At 39.6% G+C, this 15,890-nt stretch overlaps 1 protein-coding gene across 2 annotated transcripts; it reads right to left on the reverse strand.

Moving 5' to 3' along the window:
• slc9a6a (solute carrier family 9 member A6a) lies at positions 1-15,727 on the reverse strand. Of its 2 annotated transcripts, XM_038700051.1 has the most exons (17): positions 15,294-15,727; positions 14,139-14,338; positions 12,264-12,341; positions 12,049-12,125; positions 11,745-11,857; positions 10,172-10,277; positions 9,849-9,923; positions 7,604-7,745; positions 7,012-7,117; positions 6,707-6,795; positions 5,944-6,057; positions 5,631-5,742; positions 5,260-5,413; positions 4,840-4,870; positions 4,657-4,742; positions 3,754-3,859; positions 1-3,467 (listed from the first exon to the last, which is right to left on the reverse strand). In XM_038700051.1, exons 1-17 carry the CDS (start codon positions 15,583-15,585, stop codon positions 3,195-3,197), a joined length of 2,154 nt encoding a protein of 717 aa, XP_038555979.1. In that variant the 5' UTR covers positions 15,586-15,727; the 3' UTR covers positions 1-3,194. The 2 variants fall into 2 exon arrangements, with proteins under 2 accessions (XP_038555979.1, XP_038555980.1); XM_038700052.1 differs by lacking the exon at positions 9,849-9,923.
• Positions 15,728-15,890: the final 163 nt, after the last annotated feature.

Raw genomic sequence — 15,890 nt, forward strand, 5'->3', positions numbered from 1 at the left:
TGAGGAGGCAATTACAGCGAGGGCTTTAATCAAAAGCACAGGCTTCTGTTTATTGACCGTTGCACGCACATGAACAGGTGAGAGTATATTTACACAGATGTAAACAGTCAATACCTGCAACATGGAGGAAAGGAGAGAGAGAACACATTGTCTCCCTTTCTCTCTTTTTGCTCGCACACACACACACACACACACAAGTACACACATTCATATGCACTTGCAGGCGCACAATCACACACAGAGAAAATTTGCAGTATAAAGATCGAGTGGACTGTCTGAAAACACAAAGCACAGCAGGCCTCTTTGGTCAGCTACTTCAGACAAGATTTCCAATGATCAAAGCCCATTACAAGTCACCATTCAGAGAACAGAGAGGGAACACATACCAGCAGAGCAGTAGGCAAACACCAAAACCTATATCAGCATTTGCAGTTTTCACATTATTTAATGTGTCAGTTGAAGAACAGTGGCGCATAATCCTGCATGTATATATATATATATTTTTTATTTTTTCGCCATCAGTGGAAGATAATTCATGCTCTGTAGACATCATGGCAACAGCATTCAGACAGCACTTTGATGCGAACATACATACAAAGTACCTGAATGGTAAAATGATAAGATGGTACAACAGTATGAAAGGGCTTTTATCCCTCTCAGCTGTGATGTGGAATTAATTCTTTACAAAGTAACATCAATGAACCAACTTAACTTCTACTGAACATGAATTCGAGGTTCATTAAACTGACATGAATTTGCCCAGTTTTCCACAACCCTCCAAAACATACGGTAAATAATAGAAAAGCAGCTGTTAGACAAAACAAATATCATAGCAAAATAATAAAACATTCTCAGTGGACAGAGTGCAAATCATTTTTTTACTTCATTGTTTCCCCTCTACAAAATATAATTCAATGACAACACAAATAAAATGTATAAAATGGTGGAAAGAACAAATCATTTCCTGGCCGATGTGTGGTGTCAAGAGGCATGTCTGATTAATAAAAAAACACTTTCAAGAAGTTCCTGCACAGCAGAAGATAATTGTTGACTCTTCCTTCCACCTCTGTATCATCCCCAACACACACACACACACACACACACACAGGCCTAACTATCCTCATATTTCTCTCTTATCATCGATTTCTGTCACTCTCTTCTTTAACCCTGTTACCAGCCTCTTGCATCCATTTTGCATACATGCACTTTTCTGGCTCACAGAGAGGATGAACCGCACAACCATTAAACTACGTCGCCATGTTATGAGTGTTTCCTGGCTTCTGTCCATATCAACACAGTGTTGCCACAGTGACACCCTGTCAACGCTTCCTGTTAAACCCGCATTAACAGCTGCTGTACTCCGCACTCGAAGGAGATCACTAAAACTTCAGTTCCAGGCTACAAGTTAAATGTAACACATTCATTCACTAGTACCCTTTTAATATTACGTATTTTTAAGACTTTATGCGTCTTAATGCTGTCAAACTCCTGTTTAACCACAAACCATTAATCAAGAACGATACAGCAGAGAGAAACATCCAGCATGGAAACAACTACTGTTGTTCTATTTCAGCAATCCTCAAAATGATAACCTGCCACAGTACCACAAAAATATCTGCTCATTTCAGGGATGAATTGATTAGAATAGTCCTCTGGGGCCCTTCCCGTCTTATTCACTGACTTAATGGCATCACTGAATAAAATCTAGGGCTACAACAATTAGTCGATTAATTGTTCAGTAAATCTAATATTTTAAAGCAAAAATGCATCAAAACCAGACATTAAAATATGTCAACTTGAGCTCTGGGAAATTGTGATGGCCATTTTTCACACAAAATTGTTTAATCGATTAAATAAAATAAATAAAATTTAAATCACTGATAGCAGCTCTAATAAAGTCAGACAATGTATTTTGGATTTGCCAAAATTATACTCACAAAATCATTTGTGTGCCTACCAATAACGGTACTTTGTTCCATTAGTGTCAAATTTATCCACCTGTGTGTGTCATTGGGTCATTTAATAACAAAATTTGATCCAAAGTCTCGACATTAATGCACAATCGTAATAGAAAATGTACGCACAAAGCTATATGTGTATGACAAATATGGTTCAGCTTAAAGTACTTAAGCTCTGTTGCAAAAATAATACAAAATACTTTAAGGTTGTCTGCATTCAGTTTTCACAAAATGTCAAAATGCAGGACAGAATGGCACAAAGCTTTCTCCATTAAAACTCATTTGGATCTCGTTTTCAGAACAGCCCTTTGTTCTGCTGTGAGCAACATCAGCTTCGAAAATAAGGTGTAAAGTCCCTCTCTATGTCACAGTCAAAGGTCATTGAGAGAGATCCACAACTTTCACTGCCAGGTTACACTGCATCAGCTCATATTGTTACACACTATTTACAAGCAATTAGCACAAACTGACAGCCCAAACACCCACGGAGTATATTGCTACCTTATGGACAGAGGTGTAAGTTTAGTTTTTAGTATTATTTTCTTTTTACAAAGGAAAACTACAACTGCTATGACTGCCCATCCTGAACTGGCTCTGCTTTCCGGAGCTGTTGGGTTGCCAGGCTTTCAACTACAATTCCCAGGCACTTGATTGTGACAAAATGTACAGTAAAGTTGTCCACTGGGTCAGCACGCCTCTGATGCACAGAGACAAGGCAGCAACATTCAAGGTCAGACCCAAAACACAAAGTCCCCGACCTCCCATACAAAGAAAACAACAAGCATCCTCAGCATGCATATCAAAGTTATAATACTCTGTGATATACTGTACATCGACAAATTAGCTAGTGCTCGATACTTGCATTTACACACTAACACATGCTGCTAGACCTCTGTGCAATGCTACAGTAAGGTAACTGACACACAACCGAACTAAGATTCAACTGAATACCAAAAAATCCTGCAAATAAATACGACTATTTTACAATTATGGCAGATGCCAAAAAGGTGTGGAAACAAGCAGAACGAGAATGAGGTAGAGACAGTGATTTGCCACTAGAGGAAGTGAGAAAATGTAACAGTTAGGATATGTGCGGGAAAAAAAAGAAAAAGTGAGAGCAGTGCATCAAGGTACGAGAACAAAAAGTGGAAGAGTGAAAGAAGGAGTGGGTATTGGTCGATGGCTCGGGTCAGTGATAGTCGGACGGTTGTCTGGGTCTGCGTTGAGGGACTATCCTCACATCCGCAAGCGGTTGTGGGGGTCTGTAAATGGCGGCTCTGAGTCATCCATGGGCAGCACCAGACGTGTGCCCCTCATCACGAGCTCATGATCGCCATAAGCCAACTCTCTGTCCAAGTCATCAAAGGAGGCAGCACCAGCAAAGCCTGGGCCGCCGCTGGTGTGGGCGCCTGTGGCATCTGTACTGACGGTAATGTCGCCATAGGTCAGGCTGATATCGCCGTCGTTCAGGATGAGGTCAGAGTCGTCATCTTTGAGCTGGCACTCATTCTGGTGAGAGGGGAGAGGATATCAAACACTCACACAAGCCAGAATCAAGCACAAGAAGTGATTTAAATACTCTATACCCATTGAATAAAGCAAATTCTTTTCCAATAAAGGTTGTAAGTCTGGTTAATGAGTATTAATGTTTCCTCATCTGCCCAGTAAAAGTGTCAAACTGAACCTCTGTGCTTTACGATTCATCAAAATGACCTTTTTCACCCATTAATACAGGATAAAAACTTAACAAATACAGCTCAGTCAAAAATAGCTCCTGTATGAATCAGTGTCTGACCTCATAGGCCTGAGGACTGGTGAGGAAGCGGGCGAGGGGGCCGCAGCAGGGAGGCAGCGTGGCCGTGAGAGGGGGGCCGCTGTGAGTCAGGATGGGCTTCAGGTAGCTGGAGGGGGGGGGGTTGAGTCAAGGACATAATAACGTAGAGAAGAAGAACTAAGAAAGACTGATTAGACACAACAAATAGAAACAAAAAAGGAGTCTTGTAAAGATATGATTAATCAATGCTAAGTGTATTTTGAAAAAACTATCTTGTTCAATTCAACATTAAAGTAATTAATTTAGGTAAAACTTATTGACCTTCAAACTACACAGCTAATGAAATAGATCATTTGTCTTCCAAGTCTATACACGGTGCTCCCTCTGCTGTCTGACGCTGTGAACAACAGTCACTCAACTAGAACATGTTTGATACCAGTAGTTAGAAACAGAATCAGAAAGAGCTTTATTGCCAAGTAGTATTTTACAAGTACAAGGAATTTGCTATGGTGATACACAGAGAAATAAACATACAGTATATAAAATATATAAAAATGGCATAAACAGACATCTGTTATAAAAATATATGTCATCCTACCTACAGAGGTGCAGTTTTTGCACAGGATTAGCAGTTTGCAACAATCACCCAGGTTTGAATTCTATTCTTGTTTTTTTAAATGGTATTTTGTGACTGTGTGATGATTTCTGCTGTTTAGGTTATATTTTGTTGTGTACTTTTATTTAGCTTTAAAATTTCTGTGTCAGTGGTGCAGCATTCTTTAGAGGCCAACCATAGCTCTCATAATAGTTGTGAAAAATGACAACAACCTATTAAAAAAATTATCTTTGAGACAAACAGGTTGTTTTTTTCTTCTTGACCTTTATGTAATTAATAAAAACTAATAGTCTGTTGCCAAAGGATACTTGTGGTCGAAGTTGTACCAAATTCTGAAAAGCCAGGCACTTTCTTGTTTGGTGCTTCTTCTCTCTGAGCCTTCAACGACACTCATCTGTACAAACACAGAAAATGTGGTTTAGGCGTTTTCCTACAGTCATTATAAAACACTCACGTCACGGTAATGTGTATTTCATAAGGGCCCCACTTACTGAGTTATCTTGATCAGAGTCCACCCCCACACTGTTTAAGGAAAAACACATGTAAATCAGTTGCAATTATAAACTGTCAGAGCAAAACAGTGCTGTGAAGCGTGTTTCTCCCGTTTAGCAAGTTCCTGAACGGCAAGGTTTCATGAAAAGGTGGATGTATATAAACGGCCTCTAGCATTCAACAGGGCCAAAGGTTAAATTGAATGATTCTTGCAGTTTTTACCTGACAGGAGAACCAGATGAGTTAAATATGGGGGCCATAAAGTCTTAACAATCAGAAAAAAGCATCAGAAAAAGTAAATTCCTCTGACATTATCTGCAATACTCTGAGTTGTCAAACCCTTCTGGTGTTAAAACAAATGCTAACTGCAAATCCAGTTTGACACAGGCATGAATTTGAAAGGAGAAGGAGGGGCATACCGGATATGCTGGCAGGAGAGCATCTGAGTGGTGCCACCTCCACAAATCCAAACGGTAAAGAAGACCACGAGCAGAGTGGTGGAAAACATCATCTGGCGAGCGTATGTCGCCGTGTCCCTGATGGACAGGGCGAAGGTCATCGCGCCTCGCAGTCCTGAAGAGCACGGCACAGAGAATGTTATACAGAAACAAGGATGCAAGTTCCTATATAAAAAACATCAGGTGATCTCTGTTTATCATTTAGTTTACTCACAGCGGGTTGCAAGAAACTAGATAATGTTCTAGTGCATCCACAGCCTTTATTCTTTACTCTTAAACATTTACAATACACACACAATAACTGTCTTCTTCTCCATCTGTATACCACTAACCTGCAAACATCATCATGTGCTGGAAGTTGGATCTGATCTTGTTGCGTCGTCCCAGATTCAGAAGGAACGAGAGAGGGTAGATGTTAGCAGCTCTTCCAAGGAACACTGCCAGCTGGGTTGGAACGAGGTTAAGGAAAGGACAACAAACCAGAGAGCTAGTGAAGTCTCCTCACTCGTTCTTTTTCTGGGACTAGCGGCAGCACGATATTCCTACGCTGATAATAAAGTGAGCGAAAATAGCCACTGTTGTGATCAGCCAGAAGGGTTATCAGGCTTTGTGTGTGCACCAGGTGGGTGCATTTGCAAAAGATACAAAAGCTCCAACGATGAACATGGGATTGAAGACATGGCTCTGGAAGGTGAACAGGGTCAAACCCATGTAGGAGAAAATGAAGTTCTCTGCCAGGAAATTTAACAGTTCAAACAGCTGCAACACAAGCAACAAAAAAACAGCAACATTAGTTGATGTTCAGTTTAACAGAAAAAGAGAAGAAAAACACATTTAAAAAGAAACACAGTTAAACAAATTTAACAGCTAAATACATTTGGCTTGCTTGTCTTCAACTGCAATCCCACAAAAAAAAAATTTTAATTTCAGTGCACGTGTAAAAATTGTTTGATTATATTTGAAAGTAATAATGCCCATGCCTCTTTCATTCAAACCTTCCCCCCCCCCATCGATTACACATCATTTCCCCCCTTCATTTCAAATATTTTAGGTCCAGTTACAATGTGTGCAGAGTGAAGAAAAACAAATTACGGATCAATTGCATCAGATGTTGACAGGTGAAGGTGGCTGAATGCACTGCTGAGCCACAATATCAAACAATAAATAACACACTGTGCTTTGCTAACAAAACCATTCCTATTGTATCATTTTATAGATATGAAATGAGTGAAAATGGCACATAACTAACAAAGTTGTGTGTCACCTTTATTGACATTTTCACTTTTAAAACATTACTTGCTTTAGCTGTTTGACAAGGCCACTGACTCTTTTTTTTCTACTATCAACATTTGAAGCACATTGGGAAAGAACAGAATGCGCAGTGGTGTGGTTGCAGTCCAGGTCTGACCTGCTTGGTCCTGTCCTGGGACTCAGGAGACAGGTTGTTGTAGGTATAGTGGGCCTGAGTGATTCCACAGAATAGCACTGCGACCACGCCTGCAACATACCAGAAACACAAGAGTTAGAACATCCATAAACACTGATTATTAACAATAATATGAAGTTACATTTTGTGATCCTCACAGGAAACATACTGTGCTTGCTTTAAGAGCTTTACTGTCTTACTCAAGGAAACTTCTGCAATGTGGATGGTGGTTGTGTGTGTGTGTGTGTGTGTGTGTGTGTGTGTGTGTGTGTGTGTGTGTGTGTTACCTGTAGAACCACAGGCCTCAGCCAGCAGGAATGTGCTCCATGACATGAGGAAGAACAGAGCCGTCTCCAACAGCTGGAAATCCCTCAGCTTAGTGAACTTAGTCACGTACGAACGACAACAAGTCAAGGAGTTTAACGCTCAGACACTGCACAATGAATTCATATTAAACTTATAGCTCATAGCATCATAGAAAAGCTATTTGCTTGAAATAGGTGAATCTAAAGAAATCTGTTTCAGGTGGATTCTTCAAACAAGAAAACTATATTGTAAACAAGTTCCATTATCTACTAATTTTTAGTTGAGTTTAGTTATACCACTCAGTTCAATCTGGTCAAGGTACTTTTTGTACTGTAGTAATTTTACAAAACCTAATTCATTAAACAGTAACAATTGGATATTACTAACAACGGATTATATCATTTAGACTTAATTTAACATTTAAGTATGCTTATGCTTTGTAGACATGCTCCAGTGGAAGGATTTTTACATTTTATTTAGTCTTGTTAAACTGTAAACACTGTACAAACTGTAATAATGTTAAAAATAGCCATATATTAATAAAAAAATATAATTAAGTGACAGAAAAGATATGAGTGCGGTGACAACTCCGGTGGCCACTCCCAGAGCAAAGGAGCCGCTGAAAACTCCAAGGAAAACCCCAAAAGAGTTCAGCATTGCCATGACCTCAAAGGTGTGACTGTTGTTTCCTTCTGGCTGGTATGCAACTATAGACCTGATTCAACAGAAAATACAATTATTTAATGGCAACTATATACGCCTCGTGTCCAGGGAGTTTAAATCATAGAATCATATATAAACTTTACAACTTTTTAAGCTAAGGTTAAAGCGTGTATTCAGAAAATGTATTACCTATACTGTGAACAGTCTTATTGGCTAATATTTTATTAGTAACTGCCCATACCACCACTAAACTAGGTCTTTTTGTACAGGGCACGTTTTTGAAAACACTCAGGTTTGCTAAAGAATAGGCTTGCCCAGCAAAAACTCGCACTAATATAAACTGGGAGACTTAAGATAAAGCAAAAATAGAGGTCAGAGAGTCTCAGACTCTTTAGATTTAGTCTACTGAGGTGATTTGCTGTGTTAAAGTTACATTTATGTAATGTATCCTTTAGACTGCATATATGCAGGTATGTTTCTTCTGAGGTTAAGATTTCTTGCGAGGGACACATGTTAACATAAATCCTGTACAAAGTTGGAACAAATGTAGCCACTTTCCGACAAAAAGTACCGGGGACTTTTAAGTCCGCAGATCTCTTTTCAAGGAACTAAAAGGTTCCTTCAGCCTACTAAAGACCTGCAAAAATTAGGAAAATTAACCAGCTCATGTAGGCTGTAGGCCTATACGCAGTACAAAGAGATGCACAGGCATCATTACTTGTAACCACTACCGATGAGCAAAATTTAGATTTGACTGGAATATAATTAAAACTGTAGGCTATGCTTGATCATTAAAACAGCTTTTTGTGTGGGAGTAGGGACACGCTAAAGTTTGTTACACATTTAATAACAAACTGAATAAAGCCATCAAGTTCTTAAAATAACACAGAGAAAGCAACGCAAAAATAAAATTGCGACAGTTTGGAAGATTATTACAACATTTCCAGATAACAAGAGCTGCAGATCAGCTGCAGCACTACATTTAATGCAGACGTATGATCTCAGTCTGGCATCGGCGAGACAGCTATCTGACTGTTGATTGTGATTTATTGGTTTGCAAACAACAGTGGAAAAGACAGGAGCAGTAGTAGAAAATCACCAAACATTCCAGTTAAAGCCAGTAGCTTCTAAGTGCCCATTTAGAATTTCACTGCAAGGCAAGCCCCACCCCCAAAGTACTGGTACTTTCAGAAAGTACTACCCCATCCGAGCAGGGACTTTTTGGGTGGTAAAATAAAGACCCTGAAAGACACTGAAAAACAGTGAGTTCCTCCAAAGGTTCCTAGTTCCGGGGTATAGTTCCTTTGGTCGAAACGCGGCTCATGATAATAAAAAATCCTAAATGTTATGGTCTATTACAGAAGAGGATTAAGGCCATATGTGAAGTTCTGACTTTAAACTCAGAACTCAAACACATTTTTACTTTATTGCTGTAATCATACCTTGTTTTCACCAAAGAGTGGGCATCATTACATGCTGTTAAATACACATTTTTTCAAGGTGGAAGAAAGAGAAAATTACAATCTGCCCGTAGAGCAAGAAAACCAGACTCCAGAGGTTCTTCCTCGAATAAAGACATTCTTCACTTAAGTCTGCTTTGAAAGAAAAATTTAAACATGATGACATTGTTGTCTGTGCTTTCAGCCAAAGTAGTAGCAGTAACACAACAAACTATATCTGCGCTGTAGTTGCAGCACAGATATAGTTTGTTGTTACTGTACAGTTCATTTTTTACATGTCACTTTTGTGTCATCTCGTGGTACCTTGTCCAAATAAAATCATATTTGAAAGAACCAGACAACACTTTTCATCAAACTGATCTCAAACAAAAGTGATACATTCAGCCTCTCCATCCACAGCCCCCACACTCACAAAACAAATCACCAGGCATTTTGTCTATAGGCATTCCAGGCATCCTGTCCTCTACTTGGCTTTTGTATATATAGTATTTTCAAAGATCATAGAAATATGTTCTTTGCTGACTCACAACATCAACAACTGTTTACCAAAAAGTTAAAAAATGAATGAATAAATAATTAAATCTTCCACATCTCTAGTTGAATAAGCCAGAGTGGAAAAACAAAAGGCCGGCGATTTGCTGTGTTTCTCCCAAACCACCGCAAAGGCACACAAAGCCATTCTCTACTTAGTGCACCCGTTCAATGGGCCGGTCAGAGTCTCTCCGCAGGGCTGGGCCCCTCCACTGTGCTTGCTATTATTACTTATAATTCTGTAGAAATAATAAAAATCACATGCAGAGGAAAAGAAATACTGAAGGTTAGCTTAGGGACCACTTCATGTTTAATAAAAAGCTGTTATTAGGTAATTTAAAATGTCACTGGCCGATCAATACCAAATCACTTTTGCCATTTCTCTCAATAAACCAGTTACTTAGCAGTTGTGTGCACATTCAAGATTGTATGGGACAAATGCAGACTTGTGGTTTGAGTGTGATGTCAAGAAGACAGGACGACTTACGAGGAAAGCACCAAGGCCACTGCATCGTTGAGCACACTCTCTCCAAACAGCAAGGCATACAGATCCACGTCTACCTGCAGCTCATTGAAGATAGCCAGCACTGTCACTGTGAACAGAAACACGTGTTACAACTGACCAACTTAATGATATGTTGACGTTGATGACATGATACACGTGTTAAGAGCTGTGTTTCAATACTATACTCTGTAATAGGGCTGAAACGATTCATCGATTAAATCGATTAATTCGATTACTAAAATGCATCAACGCAAATTCTTTGCATCGAGGCAACAGCACGACGGCACCTGATCAGAAAGCATCCGGTGTTATGCCAGTGGACCGCGGACAAGGTAACAGTAACTGCAACTTCAGCATTTAACTGAAATCATGATTGACTGTTGAGTTGAAGGCTAGCCAAAGTAAGCCGCAATCCTCAGCTGCAAATGTATACACGGGGGTTTGTTGTTCTCCTGGTTGGGCCGTGAGTTTGGGTTGTAACGTCACAGTCATGAGTTAACTGGGTGTTGGGGAGCTGCACCTTAGTATCAGGTGATGTTTGTGTTGGTAAAGCAGTTTGCTGTATAACACACTATGAATTTCTGCCGCCAATCAAAAGTACTTCTTAAACGATGCATCGATGAAATAATCTTTAAAAGCTTCAAGTACTAAAATCATCGTTAGCTGCAGCCCTATTCTGTAACATATGTAAAGGTATATGTTCATGATTAACATACTTTTTCTTGACTTTTTACTATACTTATACTTAAGCAACAGCTCACGACAGGCCGTAGTATACACTTATTATATCACAGGTATGGGGCGTTGTTTGGCCCAACGCGAACGGTTACCAAGTGTGGCAAAAAGAAAGTAGGCTAACAGACGCACTACAATTTCAATTTGTTTATTTCATCAACAGACATTTCTTTATTAATACAAAAAGTAGTTCCAGCTGGCTGCCGGTGGGCTATGACGGTTGCTAAGCAACAACCGATTTTTTTAAATCCGATATTCCAATATATCGGTCAATGTTCTTTTTTCTTCTTCTTTTGAGAAACACAAAACATAAACAAAAAGTATTCCTAACATTTGTTAAGTGTAGTTATGAGACCTCACCAAGATGACACGTGACATAATGCAGATTAAAAATAAACTAATTGTATTGTTATAAATATTACTTTGAACATAAGTACAGCTGACTGACATTATGTCAGCTGACTGCTGTGTATTTTGGTTGCCAACAGGGGCATTGCAGAGTGCAACAACAACACTGATAACATGACGGAAGGATACGTCTTCCTTCGATCCTTTTATCTTTTAATTGTCATTTATTGGCTGTTATAAAAACTGATTCCAATTTATCTGCAATAAGCTAATATCGGCCGATAATATTGGCATGCAGATTTATTGATCGTATCGTATGCAAATTTGAGAAATCCTTAGTTTTACAATGAATTGTTTCTGTGTCCTGTTTGTGAGAATGTTTACTACAAGCTTTGCGCAATTCAAGAGATAAACATGAATCCAGTTTATAATTAGTGTAAAAACTTTGAAGACTAAGAATAAGCATACATACCAGGGTCTGTGGCAGAGACAATGGCACCAAAGAAGAGGCAATCTGTGAAGAAGAAGTCTCCACCCAGCTGTCCCACCTGCTTCATTAGCACCACGCAGCCGTACATCAGCAGCCTGGGGGAGGAACCGTGGGTGGTTTTGGATATCATCATAAACAACACTGACTTTGTTGGCACTTTGGGCACTTAAACACCACAATAATTGACATATATGAATACTGCTCTGGCATACAATGTCTTTTGTGCATATTGTGGCTACAACATAGAGTCACACATGTGTAAATCTGAACAAATGAATATCCTTACCCAATAACAAAACAAGAAACAACTGTTCCCAGAAAGGCGTAAGCCAGGATCGATCCCATGTTAAGGAAAAAGTGTCTCTGAAAGACAAAACAATTAAACATTTCAACAGTCAGATGCATAGTGACTATTATCACCATTTGTCTCTAAAATGAGAATGAAGAAGTGGATTATAGCATTTCAGATAAAAAAAAATAGTGCCTGAAATACTACCGTACCCTTTTCAAGCTGTAACCAGCATGGAAGATGATAGGTGGTAGGAGAATATTGAAGAACACTTCAGGGTCAAAGGTCACCTGAGATGCACACAAAAAACAGTGTGATATTACAGTTCTGAATCAATAGAATTAGAAATGACACACACAAAAAGACAAAGTTGTTTTAATGGCTATTTCTAGGATGTTGCATTACAACTTAAATTAAATTTAAATTAATGAATTAATCATCAATGACACATCTGGGACAGCATGAAGTAGCTTCCAGGACAATCAACAAAATGTTGTTATAATAGTAAAATAACGAGATGGGAAAAGGGGACAGTTCTAGATTAGTGCTATATAAAAAGATGTATGTATGTGATTCTGTTGTTGGGAGTAGAGCATAATAGAATACATCTAATCTGAAAAATATCAGTGCTATTTAGTAGACAAGTTTCCAGATGTCAGAAATCAGCACATGACCACAGTGCAAAAGTTATGGCTCCAAAATGTAAAGAGAATTTGTCAACTATCTTTCATCACATTTTCAATTAAATTCAGATTAATAATTTTTTCATGTTAGAGGTGAAAAATGTAGAATATAATTTTCCAGAGGTAACGTCTTACAATATTTTGTCCAATTAACAGTCCAAAAACTAAATCCACCTGTGTTGCATTACGGCTGCGCAGCGGTTGCTGGAGCTAATCGCGGCCATTTGTCATTTTATTCAATTCTTGTGAGTTTACCAGATGCAGCTCCAGCGCTTCCCAGAAGCGCCCCAGACACGGCTCTCCACTCCGCAGAGAATAGGTAGCTAGTCTATTTTTGACGTAAGCCGCGTCAAGCAGCACAGAGCAGATCGACCCGGGCAGGAAGTCAGAGAGCAGCATAGAGAATCCGGTCAATTATCAAAAAAATTAAATATTGTGTGCAGACTCCCAATCATAAAACAACAATAAACACGGTTAAAACAGACAAAAAAGAAACCATTTAACTACGTAGGCTACTTAATCATAGTAGAAGCACAAAAAACAAGCATGGATTATCAAAACAAAACCTAAACATGTCAGCAAAATCAGGCAGGCAAAACGCACTGATAGATGAAAACCGCGGCACAGCCGGGGTCAGTGAACTTTTGGAGTAAGTGATTCTGCAGGATTGGATTGTTGATATTTGAACTAAACTGCCAAACAAATACCCCCCTCCCTTAAGTGCTCCCTCAGAAGCTCCACCCCCCTAAATTTCTCCAGCATTGAAATGCCTTCACCCATCCCTGGTCATATAACTTTCTTTTCCTTTTTGCCTGTTTCTCAGCCTGTCTCCTTCTTCACAGTGCCTGGAGTAACAGTAATGTATTGAACTCTCTCTTACACAGCCCCACTGCCCTCATCACTCCTGTGCAAGGGCACAAGTTGTTGCTGATTGGCTGGAGCAATGTTGTGTGGCAAGATCCACCCCACTTTCAGGGTGGGCCAGGGTTGTGTGTGAAAAACAGTTTTTTTTTTCAGAGCACACACAAAACAGAGAGCTAGAAAATAATATTCAATGAATTTAACAATAAGTGTTCTGGATTAAAATCACTTACTATCCATTTAATTTTCTGTCGATTGACTAATCAATTGATGGATTGATTCAGTGGATTGATTCAGCTCTTTATTATATTGCAGGATTAACAGTAGAAAAAAAATAAACCTGTGTGGATAACTATATAGAAACTTCACAACAGTGCATTGGCTTTGTGAAGCACTTTGTAACATAGCTTTTGAAAAGTGCTCTATATATATATAAAGATTTTATTTATGTTATTGTAACACATCCATAAAATGTGATCAGTGGTACAACTTCTTGTGGTCAGACATCACTTTTCTGCCTGAGTGTAACATGATGGCCTGTACCTTTCGCAGCATCTCATTATCTTGCACGTCGCCCACTGCGTTGGCATTGATCTCTCCTTTCAGAGTGTACTCATAGAATTTGCCACTGACGTTGATCAGCAGAGTGGCAGGGCTGGCATTAACGTGGCAGCTCATCGTAACATTGCTGATGTCCCGAGGAACATGGATGCCGTAGCGCAAGACCACGCCAACAAGTAAGCCTGGGAAAAGAGGTGAAAAAGAGGTGCGACACATAGGATACAGAGGGCAGACAAATTAGATACACTCAGATGATGATTCTCAAAAACTAAAAAAAACTAAAATAAAAAACATGCATGCATTAAAGGCACAGCTCTGCCACACAGGTGTTTTAAATTATTTTGGCCGGATCAGCAAATTAGATCTGTAGTCAGGAGAAATTTGAATGGAGCTATGAGGAGAACTGTATGATGTTACCAAACACTAGATACAATCAAAATGATGACACAACAGTCAACCAGCATGAACAGTACCTGCTGGAACTGACACATTATGGTGTGTGTGTGCTGAGGTTTTAGCAATTATTGAAACAAGTCACTGTAGATACAAAATGTAACATGATTCTACTACACCAAGACCAACCTCTCATCCACTCTGAATAGCTCTGGAGATTTTGACATCTCATACTAGTTTTAAATAAAAATGAAAGTAAAGATCACTGCCAGCCCAGTGAGTGGTGTCTATCCCATCAGGTGAAGGAAGGGTTTATTTTGGTGTCTGGGTGAAAGAGGAAACTGTCAGTTATCACTTTGTGTAGCCTGCTCGAAATGACACCTACTTCAACCACATTCATCGTTGGCCTTAGAGAAGTGAGAATGTCGATAAGTAAATTTTTTCTTGGCTTTTTCATGCTATGTGTTCTCTCCGGGTGGGGGACAAAAAATACTTATCTGCTTGTATGTTATTTTCAAGACAGAGCAGGGTGCACACAGGGTGTCTATACTGCCGTAACTACGCTTGTTACCTTACAGCATCTAACTACCTGAACGGCCTATATGTCCTAATGCGCTGCAGCTTAGACAATTATTGCCAGGGGTGTAAGCCTGGTATTGACGAGCAATCATCTAAAATCTAATCATGAGCAGAAAATGAAAGTAATAACACAGATGACGTCTCAGTCACGCTGGAGCATCTCACCATAAATCATTGCCAGTCCGGTTTCGTGCAGAAACCTGAACCGCCGGTGTTTGAACAACCAGATGGTCAGGATGGTGAGGGTGAGGAGCATGATGAAGATGAGTAGGTCTGCGCTGTCCTGCCTGTGGCTCTCCTCAGCCTTTTTCTCTGTGTCGATGTTCTCCATGGCACTGTCTTCCTGAGGTGATGATGCTCGGCAAACACAGATGCATACGGACAGACTCACTAGGACGAGCAGCCACAGCGTCCTCGTTGCCCTCCAGGCATTGTTGACAGTCACTTTAAACACCATTTCAGCTGGTCGGCCTTCAAATGCTGCAGTGTGGTCGTAGATAAAAGCAAACTTTCCGCAAATTTTATTCACGAACTGGAGGGGGAGGAGGAGGTGAGAGTAGAACGACGACGGCAACGGACGAATCAATTCCGGCCCGGAAGTGAAAACTACCCCCCCGAAAGTGTACATTGTATATTTCAATGTAAAAGCACCATAGGAGAACCTTTCAAGCTTAAACCAACCCTAAATGACAGATCGTATCGTTACGTATTGTGTGTAATAGACACAACTTCTGAATTTAAACATATATGGATCTGGTCGTT

Source organism: Micropterus salmoides, unplaced genomic scaffold, assembly GCF_014851395.1.
Source record: "Micropterus salmoides isolate LMB-PRFRI ecotype aquatic unplaced genomic scaffold, ASM1485139v1 Ms_hic_scaffold_5, whole genome shotgun sequence".
Lineage (NCBI taxonomy): Eukaryota > Metazoa > Chordata > Actinopteri > Centrarchiformes > Centrarchidae > Micropterus > Micropterus salmoides.

Coding starts and splice junctions, on each gene's coding strand:
- slc9a6a (XM_038700051.1), bottom strand. CDS start 15,585: ATGGTGTTTAAAGTGACTGTCAACAATGCCTGGAGGGCAACGAGGACG. Junction 9,924..10,171: donor GTGGCCTTGGTGCTTTCCTC/GTAAGTCGTCCT, acceptor TTATTTCTACAG/AATTATAAGTAATAATAGCA. Junction 4,743..4,839: donor ACTCTGATCAAGATAACTCA/GTAAGTGGGGCC, acceptor GTGTTTGTACAG/ATGAGTGTCGTTGAAGGCTC.